This window comes from Protopterus annectens, chromosome 1.part2, assembly GCF_019279795.1.
Source record: "Protopterus annectens isolate FY-2018-M chromosome 1.part2, PAN1.0, whole genome shotgun sequence".
Lineage (NCBI taxonomy): Eukaryota > Metazoa > Chordata > Ceratodontiformes > Protopteridae > Protopterus > Protopterus annectens.
Window position 1 is genome coordinate 694,191,232 of NC_056727.1, and position 25,524 is coordinate 694,216,755.

The window sequence follows — 25,524 nt, forward strand, 5'->3', positions numbered from 1 at the left end:
TACTTTGAACAACCAGGTGGTCGCTATAAGAAACTGATTCAATTGTTGTGCAACAAAGGTGGTATATATTGTGCAGTGTGTATTTTCTGCTCCTGTTTTTACATAGAAAAAGCAGAGAGGAGACTGAGGGACAGAATATATGAACATTTATATGAAATCAGAATGAGAGAAAGAGACCAACACCCTGTACAAACACACAAAATGTTACCCACACCACACATTCAAATTTTGGAACAAATGCCTTTTAACAATAATGAAAGTCCATAGGCCTTATTACTGGAAAAACATGATTGACAGCTGCGTTTAAAATGCCAATAATTGGCTTGGACTCAATGCACATGTTTCAGTAGCATGTTTGCTTAAGTTAAAAGCACTGGACAGATAAGCCCTAAGTACAGGGTTTACATACTTTTGTCTTAATTTTTCTGATTTTATAGGGAATGCATTTTGTACTACTTGTGTGTGTGTGTGTGTGTGTGTGTGTGTGTGTGTGTGTGTGTGTGTGTGTGTGTGTGTGTGTGTGTGTGTGTGTATATATATATATATATATATATATATATATATATATATAATTTTTCTTGTTTGCAAATTTTGTCAGTTGAATTGACTTAGTGCTACACACTGTGAATTTCTTTGTGGTGGCTCCTTTTAAGATGGTTTCATTTCCCTGGGGCTTGTCAGGCATGTGATTGAACACACAAGCTACAAACTGTGTGTGTACTTGCAGCGATGTTTATCTGATGAGGTTCATGTATTTTTGTGAACGAAAGCTCTTATCTCTCATAGTTTTAAACAAGTTTTTATTTCAAAAAGTTTCTAGACTAAAGTTCTTCAGGATTTTATCTGCAGCAGTTTGTTTCTTTGGGCCTTCCATTTGTGATTTAATCTGAACCTTCGTACATAATTACAAGGGCCATTTTGCATTTTGTTTTACTATAATCTGTGGGCATGGCAGATGTTTTCGTAGACATGCACTGCTTGTGTTTGCTAACAATATTGCAGAAAATTGGAGAGTGTTTGAGCAGGAATATGATATTTTCATACAGGTGTCTTTTTCTGACAGACTCGCATACAATAGCATTCATTCTGCTTAATTTAGCTGTTCAGAGGCCATTGAAAGAGAGCATTCATTTGTGTATGCACCTGCTGTGTTTGCGGGGGAGGGGGAAGACCATCATATAGTGGTACTGGCTGAAACAAGGGAAGACCCATAGTGCCTAAAACATAAATTTAGAGAAATGTGTAACCCCCAAATGAATATTACAATGGAAAGGCACTTATTTTACATAAGGGCTCAAAAGCCTTGTGAAACTTTTACAGCATATATAACTAACTTGAGAAATGAGAATAAAACGTGCAGATTTGGTGAATTGAGAGATGAATTGATAAGACAGGCTTGTGTGTAGTAGTAAAGGTGATGCAGTGAGAAAGAATTTGCTTTGAGATAGTGATTTATCTTTGAATAAGGCCATTGAGATTTGTCAGATATACGAGCTTACAGAAAGGCACACAAGTATGCTTACAAATGAGAATAGCAGTGGAAAGCACAATGACAAAGCTCATGTTGATAGTATGCAGCATGTGGTTAATAGAAACTGGCCCAGGCACATGGCAGCTTCTGCAGGTCTTGTAATAGTCCCTGGGGAAACCCTGAGTCTTTCCAGCAAATTCTAGAGCATGCTGTATGAAGTGGACATGCTCAGTGAAGCATAAGGGTGAGTCAGCAAAATCAAAAGTGTTCATGGTTACCTCCACATCTAATACCGACTATAAACTAATGAAGTTAGCTGCAGTGCCAAATTTTATTGCCAACTGTCATAACTGTGGTGGAAATTACAAGCCCAAAAGAGAAAAATGCTTAGCTTTTGGTCATCAGTGTAATTTTTGCAATAAGTAGAATTATTTCAAAAGATATTGTAAATCAAATAAGGCACATACTTTCATTAAGAGGGCACTCCAAGAAGCAAGTTGATGAATTAGAAGTGTGCAATCCTACTTTTTATGTTGATGGTGTCTGTGGTTGGTGAAACAGTCAGTGCAGTAGATTTGTGGGTAAAGAATGACATCTTTTGTACTGTTTGGATTAATGGGAGTCCCACAGAGCTCAAATTAGATACTGAATCTAAGTGCATTGTTATGTCAGTAGAAACATTTGCTAGAGTAAAAGCTGCAGGACATCTTGATTTGTCAAAGTGTGCAAAGCTTGTTGCTTATGGTGGTGAAGAGATTCAAACCAAAGGCTCAGTAGTGCTTTCCTGTTACCCTGCTGGGAACAGCTATGACTTGCAATTTTTCATAGTCAAGAGACTCGTGCAGTCATTATTAGGCCTTAAAGACAGTTTGAAAATAGGACTGCTTTCACTTAATAAAGAGGTTCACCATGTAAGCCTGAATGACAACAGCTTAAATTTCACTCAAACTATTTTTTTCTGAGTATGCTGATAATTTTGCAGACAAAAGTAGGCAAACTACTTGTTTTGTATTCTGTGAAGTTAGACCCAGAGGTCAACCCAGTTAACAAGCCAACATGGAAAGTTCCAGTAGCTCTGCAGAGTAGAGTCAAAGCTGAGCTAGACAGAATGGTGCAGCTAGGAGTAATTTGTCCCATAGAAGAACCTACTGAATGGGTATCCTCCATGGTAGTATATAAGAAAAGCTCAGATGATATCAGAATATGTATTGATCCAAGAGATTTGAAGAAAGCATTAAAAAGGCCTCATTATCCAATGCACACATTTGAAGAGATTGCTGCCCTCATGCCAGATGCCACTGTATTTCCTATCTTAGATGCAAAGAGTTAATTTTGGCAAATTTTGCTTGACCGAAAATCTTCATTGTTAACCACATTTGGTACACCATTTGGAAGATACAGATTTCTGAGAATGCCATTTGGAATAAATTCTGCCAGTGAAGTCTTTCAGCGTGCGATGGAGCAAATTTTTTCTGGCTGTCCATGTGCAATTATAGTAGATGATATTCTAGTAGGAGGTAATAGTGAAGGTGAACATGACAGAAACCTCAAGAAAGTTGTGGAAAGAGCACGTGAAGTGAATCCTAAGCTGAATCCTCAGAAGTGCAAATTCAGGCTATGAGAAGTTACTTATGTTGGTTACTTGTTTACCAGTTCAGGCTTACAACCAGATCTTCCAAGCAAACAGCAATTCTAGAGATGCCAGTTCCAGACAATGTCCAAGCCCCACAACGTTTTCTTGGCATGGTCAGCTATCTAGGCAAGTTCATTCCCGATTTGAGTCAACTTTCAGCTCTCTTAGTGGAGCTGACATGAGATGTAATTTGGTTATGGTCAGAACAGCAACAAAATGTATTTGATGCACTGAAGCAGACAATTGCTAACCCACCAACTCTCAGCTGCTATGATGTTCACAAACCAGTTACTCTTTCCTGTGATGCTTCTAAGTTTGGTCTAGGTACAGTCATTCTCCAAGAGGGTAGACCTGTAGCCTGTGCATCGAGAACTCTTACCAGACCAAGATACAATATGCCCAGATTGAGAGAAAGCTTTTGGCAATTGTGTTTGTGTATTTGAAGTTCCATGATTGTATTTATGGTCGACCTATCCAGATCGAAACTGACCACCAACCTTTAGTTACTATTTTGAGAGAGCCTATGCATACAGCTCCAGCCAGCCTGCAACATAAGATGCTCAATCTTGTTTACACAAAAGGCAAACTGTTTTATCTTGCTGATACCTTATCCAGGTTGCCCAGAAAAAACACAGAACAGCATAACAATGAGCAACTTGATTTTGAGGTCATGCGAATGAAAATTTTTCTTCCACATGTCTTGATAAGCTCAGAACTCACATAGCTTCAGATCCAATTCTCCAGAAGCTCAACGACTTTATCAGTCGAGGATGGCCTTCCAAGCAGTCTTGTTTACCAGGAGAACTGCAGCAGTATTTTCTATACAGAGATGAATTTTTGTCAGACAATGGTATCCTCATGAAAGGTCCTAAAGTGATTGTTCCAAAGTCCTTGCAACAAGAGTATATTAAGATTTTGCATTGTGACCACGCAGGAACTGATTCTACCAAAAGAAGGGAGAGAGGTCTAGTATTTTGCCCTTCTATGTCAAGAGATATTATTTTCATCTTGTTCAGTATGTAATAATACAAAGCTGCATCAACAGAAAGCTGAATACCCTCAGTCAAACGGCTTGGCTGAACTTGCAGTTCAAAGTGCAAAACAGCTGTTAGAGAAATCTAGACATGACAATGCCTATATTTTTCCTAAACTTGTTAAATCTCAGAAACATTCCTCGTGATAATTGTCTTGGTTCACCTGCCCAGAGACTTATGTCGGGACAAACCAGAACTACATTACCTATCAGCAGTAATTTATTGATTCCGTGTGCCAAGAACAACGAAGCAGTAAAAGCCCAACTGTTGAAGTGTTTGTCCAGATATCTTACTATGATGAAACTAGCAAACCGCTCCTTTCTTTACAAAAAAGGGAGATAGTGAGGATGCAGATGTCAAAAGTTTTGATCGTATTGGATTTTTGAATAGTTTGTGTCAAGAGCTGAGATTGTACATTGTGGAATCACAAAGAGTGGAATTCAGATTAAATTTGAAGCATTTGTTACCAGTGTCCGAACCAGTGTTACAGCATCTTGCCTGTGAAAAAGACTGTAGTTCTCAGAGTCACTTGTCCAATGTTCCTGTTCCAGAGAACATTCTGTCAGCAATACCTGTTCCTGAGAAAATCCCTGAAACTCCTCAAGCAGAACATTCCCTAGTGACTGTACCTGTTGCTAACCCCAGTCCTAACTATTATATCATGAGATCAGGTCACATCTAGAAACCTATTTCCAGATACATGGCAACCTGGACATGACTGTTTTTCTCTATTCGTGTCTTTTATAACTGCATGCCTATCGAAATGCTATTGTTTATGAGAGACAGCTCAGTAAAGAGGGGGGATGTAGATCAGTGTTTGTGATATACCTTTAAGAAGCTTTCCAGTGAGTCAACACATGCATGTAAGTACTGAGCACGTGCAAGCAACAGTGCTGTTTTTGAGTGAGCAGTCAAAGTGAGGGCATGCAAGCATGTAGTCTGTCAGTTTAAGTTCAGTGTTCTTGCCATCCATCCTGATGTATTTGTATACAATAAACTACTTAAATGAACACCCAAGACTCAACGTCGTCTTAATGCACATGAGAGCGACATGAGGAACATATGTTTTCCACAGAAGAAGGAAGAGAAACTATAATCTTTGTTCTCTTAATGTTTTGTCTCTCAAGTGGTTAAACATGCCTTGAAGCATGCATATGATTCAGTTGATGCTGCTTCTAGAGATGCAGTTACTGGAACTTATATGAGAGAGTTTACTTGGCTGCATACAAAATGCCTTCCTGATGATGATAAAGCTGAAATTTTAAATCCTTTGTTTGAGAGGTTGTGTTTGGACCATCTAGTGTGAAGTCCTGAAAAAAGTGTGATGAGAGAAGGAAGCTGATTTACGGAGTTTCACAGGGTTTTACAGCCTTTCTTCTCCAAATTTGTTAAAGGTTTTATATCTATCTGTGCACCATGTTAATAAGCAGACATTGCAAGCTGATGGCAAGCAGACTTTTTAAAAGCAATGGCAATCGGCTTCAAAAAGAAAGGAACATATTGCAGACTGCAAGGTATCCACATTTTCCTTATTTAAATTGACTAACTTATTGTTGCAGGGCATTTTTCAGTGTCAGGAAGGTGGCAAATAAATCTGTTATTAGGTAATCATATATAATTAGCAAATGAAAATAATTTTCTAGTTGGTGCCAAGACAAGAATCAGGACTGTTTTTAAGGCTAGTATTTTTCTGGTTCTACAGTATTTTTGTGATTTATTATCTTCTGGCCCTTTAGTCCTCTGTAAAGGTACACTTGTCAGCCATTTTTGCATGTCTTTCCATGGATCCTCCCCTTTCAATGTATCCCCATGTTAAAATGCTTTTAAAAGAGTGCTACATAACAGGTCTCCTAGAATACAGTTGTCTCCTCCTTGGGACCTCAACTTTGCTTTGGAAAAATTAACTTTTGCTCCCTTTGAGCGGTCTCATTGGGCTAATTTGAGGTTCTTAACATGGGAAGCAGTTTTGATTGCTTTCTTTGTAAGAAGAGTATCTGTGTTGCAAACTCCAGCTCATTTTCCAGGGTTTTCCTTAAGAAATAATCCTTCTTTTAAGCCTAAAGTAATATCTTGGATTACTTTGAGCCAAGCTATCCAACTCTCTCTCTCTTCATTCCAGAACTTAGAGATGACAGGAAAATGATTCTCTGTTCTTTCTCTGTTCTCTGGATGTCCATAGACACCTCAATTTTTTTGACGAAATTAAAACATTCAGTAACTCTGATCACTTATTCATTTATTATGAAGTTAAGAACAAAGGACAACCCATGTCAAAGCAGATTGTTTCCAGGTAGTTGTCTCATGTTATCATTTGTTATATTCATAAATTCATAGGTGTATACTAGGCTAATGGCCCTGGAGCCTTTACAAACCTAGCCCATAGGATTATCCTGACATCATGCCACCTGACCTTAGTTCCCAGTGCCTCTGTCAAGTAGAGCCACTGGAGTGATCCCTGGGATGAATTTTCTATTTCCCATCCACTCATCAAGGTTTCTCTTGAAGAGGGCCAGTAAGGTGCTCTGTTTGACATGTATGGGAAGTCTGTTCCATGGTAAGGGCAGTCTCTGGGTTATGAACCTGTCCCTCCAGCATGTTCTGTTGATTGTGGTAAAGAGGCTGAGGTCACTGGACCATGTGGTACGGAGGGATTGGGATTTCTTTAGATGTAGCATTTCTTAACAGAGCTGGATCAGGTATGGCTTTGTATGTCAAGTAGAGATCACCTCTAAGTAGGTGATATGAGAGACCGAAAATAGTTGGGAGTTTTTTTCAGTCTGTCCATATAGGGCAAGTGTTTAAGGCCTATGATCCTCTTTGTGAGGTACTTTTGCAGCCTCTCCAGTTGTTGCAGGTGTCTAGTGAGGTACATGTCAAATGGGGCATTGTACTCGATTGGCCTAATGAGGGAAGAGTAGAGGGAGACAATGACCTCTTTCTTCCTGGATGCAAAACCCTCAGTAATGAGATTTGCTACATAGAAGAACTTTCTGACCACAGTGGCAATGTGGTGGTCAAAAGAGAGGCTGCTGTCAACCTGTGTTCCCAGATGTCTTATAACACCTTCTGTGTTCAGTGGACTACCATCGATGCGGTAATTCATGGGAACCGGGCTTTTCCCAAAGGGGATGACGGCACATTTTTTGGAATTGAGCTTAATGCCATGGTTTTGACACCAGTCGGTCTCAGTGAGGCCTTTTTGTAGGATGTCAACATCACTTGGGGAGTTAATAATAGCTCCCAACTTGCAATCGTCTGCGAACTTTGTCAGCCAGAGACCCTTTGTGTTGGCCTGGACTTCAGAGGAGTAGATACCAAACAGGAGAGGACCCAGGACCGAACCCTATGGGACTCCACTCGTGACTGGTCGGCAGTCTGACTTGGAGTCCACTACTTTCACACTGTGGGTTCTATCTGTGAGCCAGTTTGCAACCCACCTAGTGATATAGGGGTTGATGCCTAGCTTAGTGAGTTTTTCTATGATTCCTGAATGGGGAATGGTATCAAATGACTTGGCCAGATCAAGGTAGGCTGTATGAACCACCTTGCCTTCATCCACAGCTCTGGTGACTGACTCAAAGAAGTCAGCCAAGTTGAGCAGGCATGATCTACCCTTCACAAAACCAAACTGTGTAGGATCCAGAGTTTGGAGATTCCCTATATCCTTGTTTATTGGGTCCATGACGATGCGTTCCATAGCTTTGTATATCAGACTCGTCAGGCTAATGGGGCGATAGTTCCCAGGGTCTGTAGTTGCACCTTTTTTGTGGAGAGGGAAGACTGTAGCAGTGCATCATTCGGTAGAGACAAAGCTTGAGGTGAGGCTGTGATTGAACAGGGCACACAGGTGAGGTGCCGGTTCACTCTGTAGTTCATGAAGAACATAGCCAGGGGTATTGTCAGGTCCCATGGAAGCTGTATTCTTGGCCTTGGACAGTGCTGTTTTAACCTGTGCAGCAGTAATACTGGGTGCCTTGCAATCTACTGGTATTGTGATTGGTCCTTTTGGGGGGGGGGTAAAGTTGGCACTGAATCTGTCTGCCAGTGTATTGGCAATATCTGTTGGCTCGGTATAGGAGGTGCTATTGTGCAGTAGCTCGGAGCAAATCTGGGTATTGCCATGGAGATTCTTTATATAACTGTAGAAGGCCTTGTGGTTGTCTTTACTGTCTTCTGCAATTCTGTTTTCATAGCTAACTTTAGAAGATTTGATGAAGGATCTCAACTTTTTGTTGAGGCTGATGAGGGAGTTTTTCCAGTCTTGGGAATTAACCTTATTCCGCATCAGTTTCCTCCTTCTGTTGTAGAGTTTGTTTATGGCAGGGGACCACCAGATTGGCTTCCTTTTTTTGGGGTAGAGCATCTTGGTTCTATTGGGTATGGTGAGATCCATGTGTTTGTACAGTGCATTGGTATATGATTCGGCGGTCATACAACTATTCTCCATTTGCATGGGTGCCATGAAGTTAGCCACCTCTGTTTTTAGGAGTCCAAAGTTAGCTTTGGAGAAGTTTTTCATGGTGGTTACCTTTGTGGGGGTTGGGGGGGGTGGGAGGGATGTGGATTGCCAGGGTGATTAGTTTGTGGTCGGATCCAACCAGGGAGGAGTTAACTATTGGTGTAGAGCAACGGTCGCCCATGTTAGTAATGACCAGGTCAAGGATGTTGCTACCTTTAGTGGGAGTAAGAACGAGCTGGTCCAGGGCATTTGAATTAATGAATTCCAAGAAACGTTGGGCAAGTGTATTGGTACATGAGAAGTTTTCTCAGTTAATGGAGGGGTAGTTGAAGTCACTCAGTGTGAGAGTGTTAGGTTGGACCCTAATATTCTCCAATGTGCTTAGGAACATGGAGTGTGAGTCTTGGGACATTGTTGGGGACCTACAGCAGACTACAACTTGAATCGCTGTCTTACCCAATGTTAGCTGCACCTGAAGTATTTCTGATGTGTTATGTTAGGCTACCAGTCTGGAGGTGTGCGCATCCTTTATGAATATGGAAACACCACCACCTTTGGAGCTTCGGTCCAAGTTCTGGGGCCGAAAGGTGTGGAATGAGTTATAGCCTGGCAGTGCAGGGGTGCTTTCTGCTGCCTTGAACCAGGTCACTCTTGCAGGACAAATGTTGATGTTCTCCATTTTAAGGAGTGCTTCGAGCGAGTGGATTTTCAGATTTAGACTTCTAGCATTGAGCAGCATGACCCTTAGATTGCATTTGTTTGTAGCTGTTACGGCGGTAATTTGGTCTTTGGAGGACCGCCTAAAAAAGACACTATAGGGGTGGTAAGAGCCTTGGCAAGTATCCGGAAGCCAAGGGGTGACAGATGCAGGCCATCTCTGGCAAAACATTGAGGTCTGTTAATCATGTCATCCCAGGCAGACAGATACTGGATCCCCTTAGAATGACACCAGAAATGTAGCCAATTGTTAGCCAATATTCACCACAGTAAGGCAATTAAGGCTATTCTAAGCAGGGTTAAGGCAAACTCTTCCAGGGTGTTGACTTTATCTGTGGCTTTTTGGAAAGGGATAGATTCAAGAAGTGTTCTAGATTCAGTAACTTGGTCCTCTACATAAGTTTACAAAGCAGTAGAAAGATTCCTTTTCCATCTCTAGAGCAGGCTATGCTAGAGCCATTCGCCATAGGCTTCTGGACCCTTATCCTTCCAGACCGAATAAGTTAAAGAAGTGTAGTCCTATAGCTAAGGCAATTGCATCAGTGACTAAATAATGCACGTAGTACAGCTGTGTAAATACAGCCATGCTCTCCTTCCATCCTTTTGTATGTTTTTGTTACCAGGATGAGTACTTTAATTTGTATTTCCTGCTTGAGCTGGTAATGGTTTGGGCATATGAAAGGTACCCATATAAGGCAGCAGTGGTCATTTGAACATCTACTGTTATGATAAGTTTACTTACACAACTGTACTATCCTTCCCAATCTGACTTCCAACAAATGGCACTGCACTGAGAGTACTGTAATTAATTAGAGTAGTTAATAACCTAATTGCCAGAGACTAACCTTGTTGTTCGTTTTTAGTCCTTGTTGATCTCTTGGCAGCATTAGATGCTGTATACTTTGTAGTCTTATTGGAGTGCTTTCATTCCTACAGTGGGTTATCTTCTAGGGGGTTCCCATTAAGTACTGTATTTACAATGAATGTGCAGTGATGAACAGACTGAGTTTGTTATATTATTTATCATTTTTATTATATAGTGCATAATATAAAAATGTTGTAACAGGCTTATGACTCATGAATGTTCACTATTGTAACTTGTTGAATGTTCATTCCATTTCGAAGCATGTAGTACTTAAATTGAATTGTGTCACATCATGTCAGGATGGACTAGTATTGCACTCCTTTTTTGATGACGTAGTTAAGGTATTTCTGTTTTATTATTTTGGTAATAATTTTTTATTGTAATTACAGATAATGAGGACTTGCTGCAGCTGTTATTTGAAGGGAATTTTAAGGCAATTTTATTAAGCCAGGCTGTCCAGGATATCTTTGTCACACCACTGACTGCAGAGCAAATTGATGTTTACCTGGAAAAGCAGATTTTGACCTATCTAGACCACTGTGCAGAGGATGACAGAATCAAAAGGTAAGCATGTTAAGCTAATACTTAACTGACCCGTCAGCCTTTGTGGAGCTTTTCATAAAAACAAGCAAAACATACATACATACATACAAAAATACATACTTATGTAATAAAAAGCCTTGCTATCCTAGCCATTTCTCAGTTTCTTTATAAACCTTTTCATCATGTCCAGCTTGTTCAGAGCTTTATTTTCTGATGGGCGACAGTGTGAGAGAAAATTTGTGTCATTTCATGAAATTTGTATCAAATTCATTTTATATTAAATGACAAAATGGAGAGATCCCAGTTAACATATATGATCCTGAAAGAATGTAGGTCTTGCCATTTTATCAAGTCTTCACATATTTTATTTTGTGGAACTGCTACAGTATGATTGTATTATTGATTGGTTAGACATTTAGTGCAGGTTTCTAAAATGCTTCCCTGAGTGGTGCTTCAATGTTATGTTTGTATAAAATAAGAACATATGTATGTCTGCGCATATAAAAGTATAAATGTCCGTTTGCTTCTGAATTATACTTATATAACATATATATGAACCTTTTAATCTATTTAATATTTTATTAAAGTGCCAAAATTCTAGCTGTTCTATGACTCAAGCCAAGTAGTATTTATTTCCAAAAGAACTAGTTATTTGAGTAATTCTTGTATAGCAAATATTGCACTTCCATGCTGCTGTTCAAGTTAAGTGCACGAAAGTGCTGGTTTAGAACTAAAATGAATGTGTCTGTAAAGTGCTGACTTAGTTTTTTTGTTCTCAGTCATAAGTGTATCATGGTGTTTAGTGAGTTAAGTGCTGTGATGCATTTATGTGATTCTCATTCCTTATTTATTTGACTTGTTTTCTTAATATGAAAATGTAAACGTTTTATAAACAGTGTCAGAAATAAATTTAGTGACACCAACATAAGGATAATGAGAGTTGTAGAATTTAAATAGGTTTGTCTCTGTGTACGCGCACTGGTGCACCCATTAAAGCCTATGGATGTATCTCCCATTTTCCTTAGGTTGAAGTCAGAGTTTAAAGTTTATTTTTTATGCTCAGAGGCACAATCCTAAATAAAGCTGTATTTTTTTAAACTTTTTTGAAACAAAAGCGGTAGCTACAAAGTTTGCCATTGAAGCAAAAATACTGTTCTGCACTTTACAATTTGGTGCCAGTGTAACTAATTCTTTAGTTGAAAAACACTTTATGGCTGCTTGAAACTTGGACTGTGTAACCCTAACATTTCTGGAGATACACTTAGTAGACCGTTTGTCTGATGTCTTTCTAAGGAGTAACACAAGTTTCAAAGACTACTGTGTCTTTCTTTTGTATCACTGTGTAGTTGAAATATAGTGTATTATATCTCATTTAACAAAGAAAAAAATGGAATGCTCTGTATATTGTTTTTTTTTTTTTTTTCATTAGTTAATAAGCAGTGTACAAATCGACTAGCAGTTACATACAGTGCATAACACTTTTGAAATAATAAGTGTTACTCAGGTCTGTTATAATGTTGTACTTTCCTTTGTATTTTTATTACCACATGGTTCCTCAAGTCTTGGCTAAGTCTACTATGGGAAGACTACAGACTTTAATTTATACTTTGGGCCACTTTGAGGAGAATAATGTGTATGCTATTTAGTCTGATCAGATTCACAGCTCATTTTAAATGAAATGACAAAGTGGAGTCAACGCAGTTATGAGGCATGAAGGAATGCAGGTGGCAGATCTTGCCATTTTTATCAACTATTTATGTATGTTGTTCAAAAAAGTATGCAGCTTGATTCCTTGCTTTCTTTTTTCTTTTTGTTACATCAGTAATCAGTAGGGATTGAGTAAGTTCCAAGACCTGATATTGCTTAGTTTACTGTTATTGAATAGATTTTGTTCTCCTTGGCAAAATAGATGTCGTCTTAACCCTGTCTCTGTTAGCTGCATTTGTTTTCCTTCTTTTGTGGGAGTGATATGTATGTATGTATGTATTTATTTATTTGACATTTGTTTACTGTGGGTGGTCCAACTGGGCTAGAAGCCCATTTTCAGTGGAGACCTGAGGTGAAAAGCTCCAATATAGATAAATTACAGTACATAACTTACAAGCTCCAATACAGAGAATTATAATACATTAGCTCCAGAACACAGAGAAAGTATAGTATTTACAAGCTCCAATTTAGAGAATTGTAATACATCAGCATCAAGTCCAGAATACAGAGAAAGTATAGTATGTACACATGATGAAACGTATATATATATTTTTTTTACATTAAACATGTGTTCAGTAATTGCATTTTCCAAGAGAGCGAAAAAGAGTCCACAGAAAAAGAGAGGTATTTATAGATGAGCAAGCAATATGTACATATGTACATGTGGTGGAGACGTAAAGCCTAAGGGTGTATCCTTAGAGTAGGACTAAGGTTAAAGGGAGAAAAATTAAGAGGTGTTAACAGTAGGAAGTCTGTGTAGTAGGAGTGAAAAACATGTAGCAGTGTAGTGGATTAGGTAGGAGCCAGACAGGGGCAAGTCTTTGTGTTTAGTAAGTTTAAGTTCCTTTTTGAAGTGTTTAGGGTGAGGAATAGATATTATGTGTGCGGGAAGTTTATTCCAAGCTTGGGCTACAGTGCATTTGTAAAGTAGTTTACCAACCGTTTTGATACGTTGGTAAATATCCAGGAGTTGCTGGCTGGAGGTGTGGAGAGTATGAGTAGGGGTGTAAGAGGATACCAGGGAGAAGAGGGCTGGGCAGGTAGATGGTTTGTATAATACAGAGTGTGTGATTTTTAACTGTGATAGTAGGAGTTGTTGAGGGAATTCAAGCCAAGAAATTTTCTATTACGGTATAGCAAACCTAATTTTTGGTGGGGGGTTTTTTTTTTTTTTTCTTTGGTTTGCAAAATATGTAAGTTAAATTTGAGTTTGTCAATGATGGTACCTAGGAGCTTAGTGTGGGGTTCAGATTGTATAATGGTCTTATTGGAGGATATGATGACAAAAGTGGATTTATGTTGAGAGAGAGAACAAGGGAGAAGAGGCAGGAGTTAAGTTTTTTGAGGGGATTTAAGATGACTTGCTTATCAGACAGCCACTTTTTAATGGATGGAAAGGAGCCTTGGGTCTGAGCATGGAGTTCTGAGATGATGTTGGAAATGGCGAAGAGAGTGGACTCATTGACATATTGTGTTGGGGAGGATTGTTTGCATGGTGTGTAAAAATCATTTGTGAAAATGTTAAACAGGAGGGAAACCCAGGATGGAACTTTGGGGTACACCAGATGTGACAGGAAGGGAGGGGGAGCAGGAAGAGAGCCATCTGACTGATTGTTGCCTATTGGAGAGGTAACTAGTGAACCAGTGAAAGGATGGAGAAGAGAGATTGAAGTTAACAAGTTTAGATACAAGAATAGGGTGACAGATTGTGTCAGTGGCTTTGGAGAGTTTGAGGAAAAGACAGGATACAAGTTGGTTGTCATCTCTAGCTTCGGCTACTTTATAAGTAAATGATAAGAGGGGGGGTAGTTGTGATGTAGTAAGGCAGAAAACCATGTTGAGTGGGTGTGAGAAGGTTTTCCTGAAGTAGAAAGTTTAGCAGCTGAGTATGAATGCATTTTCAAGTATTTTAGAGAGAGGGGATAGGATAGCTATGGGTCTGTAGTTGGATGGGTCAGTAGAATTCCCCCCTTTATGCAGAGTGATGGTGAAGAAAGATTTCCAAATGTCAGGGACTGTAGCTTTTTGAATTGATCTGTTGATTAGCAGGGATACAGGGAAGGCTATGGATTCAGCAGCTAGTTTGAAGAAGATAGGTGGGAGATTATCTGAGGAGGGAGAGCAGCGTTTGAGCTTAAACAGAAGTGATTTGACGTAAGCAGTAGTAACAGGTTGAAAGATGAAATTTTTTGTTGTGGGTTGGAAGGGGTAGAAGGGGTGTTTTGTGTTGTGTTTAGAGTGTGTAAGTTTTTGGACAGTATCAATGGTAGCCGTTTCTAGTGGAGTGTTGTTTGGGAAAGAGGAGAGTAGAAGGGCAACCAAGCTGGAGAATTTTGCTAAGGGTGGTCCAGAATTTACGTAGATTGAATTTGCAGTTTAATTGGGAATAGTTGTAGTAGGATTTTTTTTATCATTGTTGATTTGTTTTTTGACAAGGTTCCTGAGTTCTTTGTAGTTTTGGAAAGGGATGGTGCTTTGGTTTTTAGCCCAGGCTTTCCAAGCACCATCTCTTATAGGTTCATGGGCCGATAGCCTAGTACCTACCTAAGGGCCTACGTAAGCCTAGCCAGCAAGGTCCCTGGCTTACGCCATCCAAGAAAGTTATTTTCCTGTGCCACTGTCGAGCAGAGACACAGAAGTGATCCCCAGGGTGTATTTCCTATTTCCCAATCACTCATCAAGATTTTTCTTGAAGAGTGCTAATGAAGAACTTTGCTTGACATTGATGGGTAGCCTGTTCCAGAGTATGGGAACTTTCTGGGACAGGAATATATCCCTCCAGCATGCCCTGTTTATTGTGGTGACAAGGTTTAGGTCCCTAGAGCATGTAGCTCAGAGGGATTGGGATTTCATTAGGTGTAGCATGTCTAACAGCTGTGGGTTTGACATAGCTTTATATGTTAGGCAGAGATCACCTCAGAGTAGGCGATATGCTACAGAGTAAAGCTGGGTTTTTTTGAGATGGTCAGTGTAGGGCATTTGTTTGAGGCCAGTAATCCTCTTCTGTGCATAAGAGATCGGGTTTCCTTAGATAGCCAGGGGGCATAATTAGCTTTAATTCTAATTCTTCTGGAGGGGGCGAGGGAGTTGAGAGTATCTAGGAAAATGTGGTTAAATTTTAGCACAGCTTCATTGAGAGGGAGTTGGCAAAGGAAGGACCAATTGATGCAGATAGTATGGAGTTAAATACGTTGGCATTAAAGTTAGAGAGTTTATGGCAGTCTCTATAGGAATGTGTTTTGGGTATTTGAGTAGAGTGTCTTTGGATGGAGGTGGAAGATGATCACTTAAGTTATCTGGTAAGGTACAGGGGTTGTGCTATAGGTTAGGGGAGTTTGTGAGGATCCAGTCGATAATAAGATTGGAAGAAAAGCTTTTGTGCAAGTGGGTGGGGAATGTTAGTTGGTGGAATCTATGTAAGTTGATACTGTTTTGTGGAGAGTCCATTGTTAGTTTTGACCAGTCAATACTGACATCTCCAAGCATGAGAGTTTCATATGGCATATTATGGGAAAACCAGGGAAGGATATGTTCAAGGGTCGGAATATTATTACCTGTGGGGATATATATGGAGGCAATGACAAATTTTCTATGGGAGTTTAGGTTGTAATTAAGGATAATTAGTTCAGCTGGGTAGAAGTCGGGAATGGAGATGGTCATATGTGAGAGATTAAGATTGCCAGAATAGAGAATGGCTATTCCATCCTCCTTTTTTGGGATCTGTTGGAGTGGTAAATATTATAACCAGGTGGTAGTATTTCAGTGTTTGTGATGTGGGGTTTTAGACAGGTTTCAGATAAGGTTAGAGTGTGCGGGGAGGTATGGGCTATCCAGGTGTGAAGCTCAGTGATTTTGTTAATAAGGCTTTGAATATTTAGAGACAAGATAGGTGTTTAGGAAGTGATGTGAGAGGACTGGGGGTACGGTGGGGAGGGAGTGGTTGAAGTGGAGATGGGGAAGTAGAGGAAGTGTTGTGGGGCGTGTGGTTAGGGAGAGAAGCAAGGGGGTTGGGATGGATATCCCAGAGAAGAGTGTGTTACTAGTGCAGAGGTTAAGTGGAGTTGGTGAAGAGTAAAGGTAGTAAGAATTTGATTCGAGTATGTAGGAGAGAGGGTAGAACTGAAGTAAAGTAAATATGTGAAGGCAAATAATGGAGAAGTTGAAGAGAGATGGGAAGATTTTCAAAGGAATGAGATGTACTGGAAGTTGTAGGGGTGAATGAGGTGGAAGAATGTATGTAAGGGTTGAAGAGGTTAGTGTGATAGGAGGCTGAGAACGAGAGAAGCATAAGACATGGAATAGAAATGTACATATGTTGCATTGTGAGATGTGTAGAGTGTAGTTGTGGAATTTTTTGGAGGAGGATAGGTAAAGCAGGAGTGAACTAAGTTTGAAAGTGTGAGCTTGGGGGTGGTTACAAGCAGGAAGTTGAGTGTGAGTGTTGTGCAGGAAGGAAGGGTAGGGACAGGAGAGGATAAAAGTAATTGATGTGGGGGTGCGAATGGGGGTAGGGTAGAGGAGCGAAGTGAGCCTGAGAGGAGAGGGGCCGCACCCGTATAAACTGTTTTTCTTTGTGATTCTTCAATTGGAGAAGCAGGTAAGTATGGCAAATGTGACCTAAGAGAGGCAGGAGGGGAAAAGAAGCTAGAGAGATTTCCTCTGTATTCCTCAGGAAAGGAGGTATCATGGCAGAGTAAGGAAATTGGTATCAGGGCAATAGGATAGAGTAGGAAAGGAAGGTTAGGCTAAAAGAGAGGAGCAGATATGCTATGGGAGAGCAGCAGGATGGGAGGTTTAGAGTGTACCATGCTGGAGAAGGCTGTGGTGGGGGGCAAGCAGGGTGGGTATAGAATATGGTAAAGATAGGGAGCAGAATGGTGATGAACAAGCTGTAGCCAGCTGTGGGAGAACATTAATGATAAGAGATTTATACCCAGCTAGAGAAAATTGGATAGGACATACTTTAACTGTATAATATAGCTGAGAGGCTCTGCTGAAAGGACTGTATTTCAGGTAGGCACAGGCAGGGTAGGTCTGTGGGCTTGAAGGTGTAGCAACTGTTAACCCAGTTTGGCTGTTTGCACACCACGGGTCCACTACAGAGTCAGGGGGAAAGAGCAGGAAAGATTCATACTTGGAATTTTCTCTGTAATAGGTGTGTGTGTGTGTGTGTGTGTGTGTGTGTGTGTGTGTGTGTGTGTGTGTGTGTGTGTGTGTGTGTGTGTGTGTGTGTGTGTGTGTGTGTGTGTCTGCATGTATATGTAGGTCCTGGTAACTTTGTTGAATGGTACTTTGGTCCACATCTGTTTAATTGACACAATTTGGTTGACTAAAAGGTGATTCACAGGCTTGCGAGGTCAACAATCCCAAGATAGGGGAATATGCCCTTTTCCTTGGGGATTGTGCGATCTTGGAATTAGAATATGTAGTTAGTTGGTGGGGGGGGGGGTTGTAGGGGGGGTCTTGCCCCCTTGCAAAAAATAATACTTTCTTTGTATGTGTGTGTTTTGCATATGTTAAGATTAATTTTTGGCTAATGCATAGTAGTGTTCCTATACTGATCAATTGGTTATGACATTATGCGTGTCAAAATAAATGGTATTTAGTCAGTTTGTGTGTGTGTGTGTGTGTGTGTGTGTGTGTGTATATATACACACACACACACACACACACACACACACACACACAGAGTCAAGCAGCAAGTGGGGGCAAAAGAATACTAAAGACAAGCTCCTTGATTATTTTAAATGTATATATTTGGCACCGTTGGGAGGGTGGCCTAATGGTTAAGGTGTTTGCCTTACAAATACAATGTGCAGGGTTTGTGGGTTTGAGTCTCACAAGGGATAATTGGCTAGGCTTAAAATGGCTTGCAAGGGCAGGTAGTCTAGTACTAATCTATGAACATGTATTTTCCTGTAATATCTAATGAGGCTTTGTTTTGTTTGTTACTTCATAGTTTTCCTAGTAATATATTGTAGTGTTTGTCCATATTTAAGTAACGAAACAAGCCTGAGTTGAGTAGTAGTGTGGTTAATCTATTGTTCTCTCATCTGTTTGGACTGTGCTGTTTTGGTTTACTGTCAACATGGATGTTACTGTCAACATGGATGTTTAAGCCTGTCTCTTGTCATTTCACATTTGTTGAATGGGCAGTTGAGATTTGTACATTTGTGGATTTACCGAGGGTTAGACTTAACATTTGGCATAGAGGGTTATGGTTGTGTGCTGTAGCTTCTGTTGTACAGGGTCTAATTTCTTAAGTTCTCATTTGCCTGCTGTGTAACCTTGCGCGAGTTACTTAACAAGACTGTGATGAGAGGCAACTGGAGATTTTGGGCTAGGCTCCTGAACTGTAAGCCTAGTAACTACCTATAAACTAAATCAAGTCTGTTGTTGATCGGCCATTCATTGGACACTGACTTTTTTATACTTTGAGTGACTGCATTGCAGTATATGCACTTCTAGGCTGTCTGTGTTTCCTGATTAAGTTGGATGCATACCGACTGTTCTAATACTGCTTGTTTGCTTTGGATTCTGGATACTGCTGTCCTTTTTGAAGTCACCAGAAATGTCTCTGCAGCTGATGACTTGCTCCCAGTCTAATTTTTAGCTACTGTTTTTCTTTTTCTTCCTAATTGTACTGCCCTCAAGATGTTAATCTTAATTTTGTAGCAGCTGATTTTGATGGCCTGCTATGTTTTGACTAGAAGTAATGTAATTCAGATTTTGTTTATCGCCTACTGAATCTGCTGTGGAGCTACTTGTGTCATAAACATAATTTAAGGTGCATACTGACAGGAACAGAGATAAAAACGTTAGACTTTGATAACTTCTTGAGTAAGCAAAGTATCCAAGCCTTTCTTATTTATCATCAGACTTTATATGGTTACATTATCATTACCTCATTAAACATTTGGCTTTTTTTTCAGTTTACCTGCCCGGGTATTATAAATGCTATTTGACTTCATTTTTTATTTGTTGACTGGATAAGCCCACTGTATTTATTTATTGACATTTGATTTATGGAAAAGTCCGACTGGGTAGGAGTCCATTTTCAGAGGAGGCCCAGGGAGAAGAGCTACCATGCATTACAAAACATTTCAAGAATGAGAATTTTACAGTGTTTAAAAAATACAAAAACCAAATACAGTTTAAATAATTCTACCAAATTAGATATAATATGGAAACATTGGTTAAGAATAGATACAAATTATATGACAATGATTTAATAGTTAGAGAAATTTTAGCCAGTTTATAGAGAAATTAAAAGTAGGTTCATATAATACAAACAGGCATTGCAATACGAAGTGAGAGAAAAGCAGGTTTATGGTATATTTAGAGAGAAACTCATAGAAGTAAGGAAGTGAGTGAAGAAGACGATAGTAAGGATATGTAAGGTATGAACAGGTGATCACATTTAGGGATATAATTTATCTTGGTGTTGAACAAGAACATAGTCAGCTTTTGGCTAGGAAGTCTTTTCAGAATGGTTTTGAAGGATGGGAGGGTATTGACCCACTGGACAGAGAGAAGGAGTTCCAGGCCTTAGCAATATGGTACGAGTACAGACAATGCCCAGCAGATTTGATAGGTTTGTGGACAGACAGGAGTTTTTGGTCATTGGATCGTAATGACTGACTAGGAACAGAGTTGTGTAGAATGTTATTTAGTGCTGGACAAGCAGATCGAGTCTTGATAATTTTATAGGTGGTAAGAAGCTGTGTATGTTAGTTGATGTGGTAGTTCTAACCAATGATGGCTTTTTAGTGCTATACAGTGATGGGTTCTGAAAGGGATATTTGCAGTAAATTTAACGACTTTGTTATAGCATTGCTCAAGTTTTGATTTTTGTGATGCCTGAAGGTTAATAAAGAAGAGTGGGAAGGAAATAAGTAGTGGTAAGTACAGCTTCAGTTGCATCCCTGAGAAGGTTTTTGGCTCTGTAAAGCTTCCCTTGTTTTTAATAAGTCTTTCATATGTAATTTTGTATGTGTGTGTGATGCCCCACCACTGGACCAGTAATCAAGGAGTCTCAGTCCTCACCAATGGCAACAGTAGGGGATGTACACTGGGAGGATGACAAGTACACACACAGTATTTCCAGATGCAGCTCTCTGCATTAAGTGTATACAGAGACCAGAGTCAGTCTGGGGCTAGTTTATCCCTCTTTGAGTCTTTAGCCAGATTTCCAAGCCAAGTCCTCAAACACTCTCTCTTTCCAACCAGTGCTTCGTGTCCCTGCCCAAGTTGCTGACACAAACACTCTTGGAGATTTGTTTTACACACACACACACACACACACACACACACACACACACACACACACACACACACACACACACACACACACACACACACAAGGCTGGCATAGGTTTACTAGCTATGCCCCCTTCTGCCCAGACTATAAGGTAGTTACCACTGCCACCAGAACCCCTTATCAGCTACTTTAAGGCCCTTAACAAAGGGTGTCCAGTATTGCTGTGTAATGTTACTATTAATACGAATGGTAGTTTGACCAAGAGCAAACCTATTAGGAGTGATCCACATGGTGTCACCAAATAAATTGGGTCTATATTAGAATGTCGACAGGGCAAAAGAGCAAATGCCCTTACATTGACACATCTTAAGTGAAACCACTAAATCTTGAATGTCCAGAACAGCAATCCCCCCCACAGGGAAAAAAATTGCTGGGCCATTGTCGGGAATTTGCCATTTCCTCCACTGTAGTGTGATCTTGGAGTAGGTGTATTTAAGTAGGGTGATGTGGGGGGCACACCCCCCACTTTATTTTGTCTGTCGGTTTGTTTGTTTTTTTTTTTTGGCTGGCCCAGCGATTTTTTATTTTTTTTCCCCCGGGGAAAAAATCGCTGTTCTGGCCATTCGAGATTTAGTGGTTTCGCTTAAGATGTGTCGACGTAAGGGTGTTTGCTCTTTTGCCCTGTCGACGTTCTAATATAGACCCAATAAATATGCAAGTACTGTCAGAGCTTAAATGTCTGTAAACAGATCAGCCACATTGAAAGATTTATATACATTTAATAATAAATATTAAAAGAACAAGAAAATAGTATATATTTACAGGGACGTGGTGATTGTTTTCCCGCCTCTCCTCGACTAGTTTAGACCAGTTTACAGGCTTTGCTGTATTCTGGGCTATGGTGTAGTTCCTGGGTTGTCCATTACCTTACTTGGATAGAAGGAAGTTTCTTTGCTCACCAGTGGGAGTGGGGAGCCTTGAGCAGCCTACCTGTCCCTGTAGGAAGTGACCTCAGCACAAGAGCTGTAGTAATTGGTTGTTTTGGACCATTTCTAGCTCTTTTGAAGTTCCCTGTTTAAAATCCGCGTTTGCACGGCTTTGCGCGGTTGTGCGCATAGCGCAGCGCCGGTTAAACTTCTTCTGGCTCCGCCAAGTCTGCTCTTCAAATTTGCTCTACTCTTAGTATAATCAGACTACTCGCTATATTAAAGCCTAGCACTTGTTCTCAAAACTTCTGTACTAAGTAAGCACTCTCGTACTAAGTAAGCACTACATCCACCTACCACCCCTGTGAATATCCACTTCCCTTAAAGGCACAGCACTCCCTTATACTGTTCTAGCATGTCGAGTGGTAGATTATTGGCGTCCTCTCCAGTTCAACTGGTTAATCTGGGTATCTTGAGACAATGCTAAAATTGTCTCATGTACACAGACAACCCTCTCCTCCTCCCAACAAACAGAAATACATGTGAGAGATGTAACTATATAGCCAAACTGGAGGCTGAACTCTCTCAACTCAGGGCTGGCATGACTAGACAGGAGGAGATGGTAACCACACACACAACAAACCCAGTCCCACATAGACCTACCACAACTGCAAACCAAACACATGAAAACACAAAGACATACTCGGAGGCTCTAATAAATAACTTACCAAAACAACAGAGGCTCCCAAAGCAGACATCCAAAAATCCACCACCTCAAAACAAAACACATGCAACACATACTTCAATAAATCAGTGTGTCAATCAATCACAGCCCTTAAGGCCAAACACCATGCCTGATACACTAGTAATAGGTGACTCTATAGTCAGACACACTGATGTCCCGCTTACCAGGCTGAACAAGGAGAGGGTGACTGTGAGCTGCCTATCGGGAGCTAGGATCCGCCACATAACACACGCACTCAGGTCACCCCAAAGCAAGTAAAAAATATGACTCCATCATTGTTCATGCTGGCGTGAATGACATGAGACGTACCTCCCTGGACTACATGAAAAGAGACATAGAGGAGCTCTCTGATTTATGTAGCCCAGGCTGGTATGACCCTGACCCTGAGCAGCATCTTGCCCTCACCAAGAATGATGCCACAATACAAAGACAAGATGATCAGCTTTAATAATTGGCTCAAGTACTGGTGTCATTCTAAGGGGATCCAATGTCTGTCTGCCTGGGATGACATGTTGGACAAGCCACGTTACTTCGCAAGGGACGGCTTGCACCTGTCACCACTGGGCTTCTGGATATTGGCTAAGGCTCTTGCCACCCCCATAGTGCCTTTTTTAGGCAAGGCTCAAAAGACAAACCCACCTCCTTAGAAAACAAAAATGGAAAAAAACTAAGGGTAATGCTGCTCAACGCCAGAAGTCCAAATCTCAAGATGCAGGCACTCGATGCACTCCTCAGTATGGAGAACATCGACGTCTGTGCAGTAACTGAAACCTGGTTCAAGGCTCCTGAGAGCACACCAGCGCTACCAGGCTATACCTCGTATCATGCTTTTCGGCCCCAAAACCCGGGCCGAACCACAGAGGGAAGGGGGAGTGTCCATATTCATCAAGGACACCCACACCTCCAGGTTAGTAGCAACACATGAAGCATCGGAGACCATACAGGTGCAACTAACCATAGGCAAAACTGCTGTACAACTGGTAGCATGTTACAGACCACCCTCCCAATCTCAGGAACCCCATTCAGCCTTCCTGAAGACATTGAAGGATATGAATGTATCACAAAATACCATCATACTGGGAGACTTCAACTACCCTAACATAGATTGGGTACATTATTCTAGCCCTAACACCCTAGCCCAAAGGTTCCTGGAATTCATAAATTCAAATGCACTGGAACAACTAGTCATCTCTCCCACTAGGGGAGATAATATACTAGACCTGATCATCACAAACATGGGGACAAAATGCTCCACACCGGAGGTATACCCCTCACTAGTGAGATCTGACCACAAGCTAATCACCCTGGATATACATATCCCACCTCCACCCCCCAGCACAAAAGACCACAGTGAAAAACTTCTCAAAAGCAGACTTCACTCTTCTTAAGAATGAGATGGTATCCTTTAAGCCCACTGGGCCAGTGGATACCACATCCCACAATGCTGAATCCTTCACAAATGCTTTCTATGGACATCTCCAAGAATGCACAGATCATGCAATCCCAAAATAAGTCCCTCTCCACCAAAGGCAAGCGTCCTGTCTGGTGGACCTCAGCCATTAACAAATTGTATAACAAAAGAAGGAAGCTACTGCACGACAGAGCAAAATCCCATAAATGGAAGACCTCTCTGATCAACACTAGCAGAAAACTACGTTCTCTCATAAAAATATCCAAGGCCAACTTTGAGAGAAAAATCACTAAGGACACTAAAGATAACCACAAAGCCTTCTTCAGCTATGTTAGAAACCAGGGCGGAAACCCTCAGATATGCTCAGAGTTAGTTCACAACAACAAAAAATACACTGAACCCACAGATATTGCCAACATTCTGGCTGACAGGTTCAGTGCAAATTTCTCCCCTCCCTCACCCCCAAAAGAAGAAATACTTATCCCAGCTGAATGTAATCTCCCTGTCATCTCAGATGTCCAGGTGAGAGACGCCTTCAGCAAAGCTAAAAACACAGTATCAATGGGACCTGACGGTATCCCGGGTTGCGTGCTACGTGAACTCCAAGAGGAGCTAAACCCACACATAAAAATGCTATTTAACCTTAGCCTTACTACAGGATATGTACCTGAACACTGGCGTACAGCAACAGTGGTCCCACTCCACAAAGGGGGTACCTCTACAGACCCTGGTAACTACCGCCCCATAAGCTTAACCAGCCTGGTCTGCAAAGCTATGGAAAGAATCATTATGGAACTCATAAACAGAGATATTGGGGACCTACAGACACTTGACCCCACCCAGTTCGGCTTTGTAAAGGGCAGATCCTGCCTTTTGAACCTGGTTGACTTTTTTGAAACAGTCACTAGAGCCATTGATGAGGGCAAAGCAGTCCATACAGCCTGCCTGGACTTGGCTAAGGCCTTCGACACAATACCCCACTCAGGCATCATAGATAAGCTCAACAGCTTAAATGTAAACCCTTATGTCACTAGATGGGTTGCAAACTGGCTAAAGGACAGAACCCATAAAGTTAACATCGCTGGAGCAATGTCAGACTCAAAGCCAGTCACAAGTGGTGTCCCACAGGGATCTGTCCTGGGACCCCTCTTGTTCGGCATTTATTTCTCAGATGTTAAAGCAAACATGGGAGGGTTGTGGCTGACAAAGTTCGCAGATGACTGCAAACTAGGCGCCATAGTTGATACACCAGCGGACACATAGATCCTACAAAAAGGCCTCACAGAAACGGACAACTGGTGCCGGAGTTATGGCCTTAAACTAAATGCCAAAAAATGTATAGTCATCCCCTTTGGGAAAAACAAAGTACCCACAAATTATCACATAGACAGCAACCCACTGAGTATGGAAAAAGTAATCCGAGACCTAGGGACCCAAGTCGACAGCGACCTCTCATTTGACACCCACGTTGCCAAAGTGGTTAGAAAAACATTCTACCTTGCACACCTTATCATGAAGGGATTCACATCCAGATCCAAGGATGTCATTGTACTCCTATACTCCTCCCTCATCAGGCCCATGATCGAGTACAATGCCCCATTTGGTATGTACCTCACACGGCATTTGCAACAGCTGGAGAGACCACAAAAGTACCTCACCAAGAGGATCAAGGGTCTCCAACATATGTCTTATTCTGCCAGACTAAAGAAACTCCAGCTCTATTCAGTAGCATACCACCTGCTCAGAGGTGATA

At 40.9% G+C, this 25,524-nt stretch overlaps 1 protein-coding gene across 2 annotated transcripts in view; it reads left to right on the top strand.

Annotated features, from left to right (window-relative positions):
- TTC27 (tetratricopeptide repeat domain 27) overlaps positions 1-25,524 on the top strand; it is a 2,723,583-nt gene that overhangs the window by 55,308 nt on the left and 2,642,751 nt on the right. For both annotated transcript variants that reach the window (XM_044058498.1, XM_044058490.1), the window contains one exon: positions 10,569-10,743. In XM_044058498.1, coding sequence (XP_043914433.1) covers positions 10,569-10,743 — 175 coding nt within the window. The remainder of the gene's footprint in view (positions 1-10,568; positions 10,744-25,524) is intronic.